Below are 3,014 nucleotides of genomic sequence, written 5' to 3' on the forward strand. Positions count from 1 at the left end.
CTTTCCCAATTTCTCTCAGGGTTCGTCCTTCTGCCCTCAACCTCATAGAAGTGATTCTTATCCTTGTCATTTCTCTCTACGTTCTTTAATGCTTGTCCCAAGGAGGAACTGGAGAATACTCTCTGACATTACTTACCCATGTGGGATGACATAAACTTGAACTCATCCAGTTACTCTCATGTCTTCAGTAAATACTCCTTGAAGGCAGAGGATTGCCTGGCGATGACTGGGTGTACTGAGTGCTCCTGCTCTGGTCAGTCTCAGAGGCTGGTTTGGGGCTTACATCCAAAACCGATCCCTGAAAGTGTTAGGGGGGTTGGCAAGGGACGGGGGCGGTGCTGGGGCATGTCGCAAGGGACCGTTTCCAAGGAAAGACCAAGTTGTCTTCCTTAAACTCGCGGGAGCGGGGAGGGAATGGATGGAGGCAGGATGCTCTGGAGCTCAAGAGGAGTGTGCGAGAGGAACACGTGCAACACAGACCCTTCCCCGACCTGGGCCCAGCTCATTTCCCACTGCCACCTCGGTGTCCTCCCTCAGGACTTACAGGCTTGTCCTTGGAGGGCTGGTCAAGACTCTCAGCTTCCTCTGCTCTACACAGAGCTGGGAAGATGCCAAGCCTAAGAAATGCTCCGCTCTGGGGGCTTCAGGCACCCACAAATACTATAAGGAAAATAAGCTTTTAAAAAAATTCCACTATAACATAATAACGTCAGTAGCTTATTAAAGTTTTTGAAGTGTGGACATGGTATAACGAAGCCAAAAAGAAGTAGGTAATTACCGGTGTTTAGTACAGGAATAAAATACCCACAAGCATACATAAGCAAACCTGAACTATGGTAAAGAGGTTCTTAAAAATGGAGGGAAAGCCTATTTATATCAATTCTAAGATTTTTTTACTAAAAACATATGTAATAAATAAAAAAGATCAGATATATTTCAAGATGACTTCATCAGACATACTATTGCCTGAACCATACACTGTACACACATCCCTATAATTAATTCTGATTTCAGAAATTAAGAACTAAATTCTTCATTTAAATTAATGTAAAGCCAGATTATTTTGTGCTCTCTGATAATAGACAGTTTGCATTGTAGGGGTACCAGAGCACTCAGAAATGATGGCTAGAAAAAAACCCCACAAATTGTTTTTAAACTTAGCTTATTTATTTATGTAAAAAGATACATTCACTGGCGCACCTGGGTGGCTCAGTTGGTTAAGCGGCTGCCTACCGCTCAGGTCATGGTCCCAGGGTCCTGGGATCGAGCCCCTCATCGGGCTCCCTGCTCAGTGGAGAGCCTGCTTCTCCCTCTCCCCCTGCTTGCACAATCTCTCTCTTGCTATCTCTCTTTCTCTCAAATAAAAATCTAAAAAAAAAAAAAAAAAAGATACATTCACATGTTTAGCAAATCAGAAAATATAGAAAGACATAAAATGAACTTCTGCCTACTATGCCTCCATTTACCTGGTTTTTCTCAAAACAGGAAAATATTTTTACAGTTTATTTTTTATTCTACCAGAGATTCTTCATGTACATAACATCAAATTAAATATATTTTATTCCATTTGATACCATTACTCTGGAATTGCTTTTCTTTCATCGATTAAAATCTCCCATGGATGTCACACCCTATCTACATATTCGAACTTGCTCATTTTTTCAAAAATTTTATAAAATCCCTTTGTAAGGATGGATATTTATGGATGGAGGGATGTTTTCAAATAACTAGAAAAATAATCTCTTTGGCTGGATATTTGTTTCTTAAAAAATAACTCTGCAACGTATAATATTTTCCTACTGTAATTCTCACATGAACAATTACATTTATAGGATCAGGTCCTAGAAGTGGAATTACTGGGTCAAAAGGTAAATGCTCTCGTAATTTTGATAAACGTGGCCAAACTGTTTCCTCACTTCTTACTCCTGGAGTCTTGGTAGTGAAGGAGCCATCTTCCCAACATGAGAATTTAAGCTACTTCTGGAGGGTGGCAGGATGCAAAACAAAATGACTGAGTCCCTGTTCCTGGTCTCCTGTGTCAGCTCAGGGCCCAAGGTGCCCAGTTTCTTTTATGAGAACAAGTTTCATTCCATCTTTAACATATCTGTTACATGTTCATGTTACCTGTAACTGTTTTATTTTTAAACACAGCATAGTAAAACTAATGGTTGTTTCAAGCTTCCTTACTGAAATGATCAATGACAGAACAGACATTTTTTCAGTTTTACTGAGTGTGCCAAACATTCAGCCACATGTCTATCTCTGTGAATCAGCACGAATGGGCTGAGAATTGCATAACCAAGAATTAGAAACTCTCGAACAATTAATATGAAAGAATTATTCTCTAAGGAGGAATTTAAGCTTAACAAAATAATACAATCTGTCCAATAAGAGAAAAGAAAACAAAGCATCAGCAGGAGAACACTGTGAGCGGCTCTTATCTCAGGGCGTTTGTGGTAGAGAACCTTGGGTTTCTGCAGGTAGCCGGCATGCTTGTGCTGCTTATGGAGAACGCATACCGTGGAGACACTGGCCCAGCCCATGAGACCCAGAAACAGGAAATCTCGCAGGGCCATGAGAATGAGAAAAACCCACCTCGTTGTCTGGCTTGCTGGTAGAAAAACACAGTGGCCTTCACTTTCACCAATTTGTGACCCGTTTAGGCTGTTGATGTTTTTCATGTAATAGAGTAAGTTCATGCTGAGCAAGGAATTGAGTATCCAAAAGAAGAGGAAAAAGGGAAGGATATGCCATGTGGATGCTGGCTTGAAGCTGGCGCACACGGAGGCTCTGGGGCTGATGGTGGTGGCCTGGACCACAGTGAGGAAGCTGCTGGTGCAGATCGAGAGGCCCCGGGCCAGCCTCTCGAGGTACGCAAACATTTTACAGCCTGTATCGTCCGGGAAGTGTCTCAAACCGGACGTTTCTATTGTTTTTAGTGTTACCTTGGAAAAAAGTATTATGATATTTGTAAAAGCCAAGTGGATGAGAATTAGATGTATAGATTTCTTTTT

The 3,014-nt window shown here is 41.5% G+C and overlaps 1 protein-coding gene across 1 annotated transcript; it reads right to left on the minus strand.

The window, feature by feature from the left end:
* Positions 1–1,380: 1,380 nt before the first annotated feature.
* LOC112818585 (putative vomeronasal receptor-like protein 4) lies at positions 1,381–3,008 on the minus strand (the record flags this gene model as incomplete). The annotated part of the gene is made up of 1 exon (XM_025865707.2): positions 1,381–3,008. A coding segment is annotated over one exon (813 nt), but the record flags the coding sequence as incomplete, so codon positions are not given.
* Positions 3,009–3,014: the final 6 nt, after the last annotated feature.

The sequence above is a fragment of the Callorhinus ursinus genome, unplaced genomic scaffold, assembly GCF_003265705.2.
Source record: "Callorhinus ursinus isolate GAN/ISIS: 27379988/994484 unplaced genomic scaffold, GSC_fseal_2.0 scaffold6100, whole genome shotgun sequence".
Taxonomy (NCBI): Eukaryota; Metazoa; Chordata; class Mammalia; order Carnivora; family Otariidae; genus Callorhinus; species Callorhinus ursinus.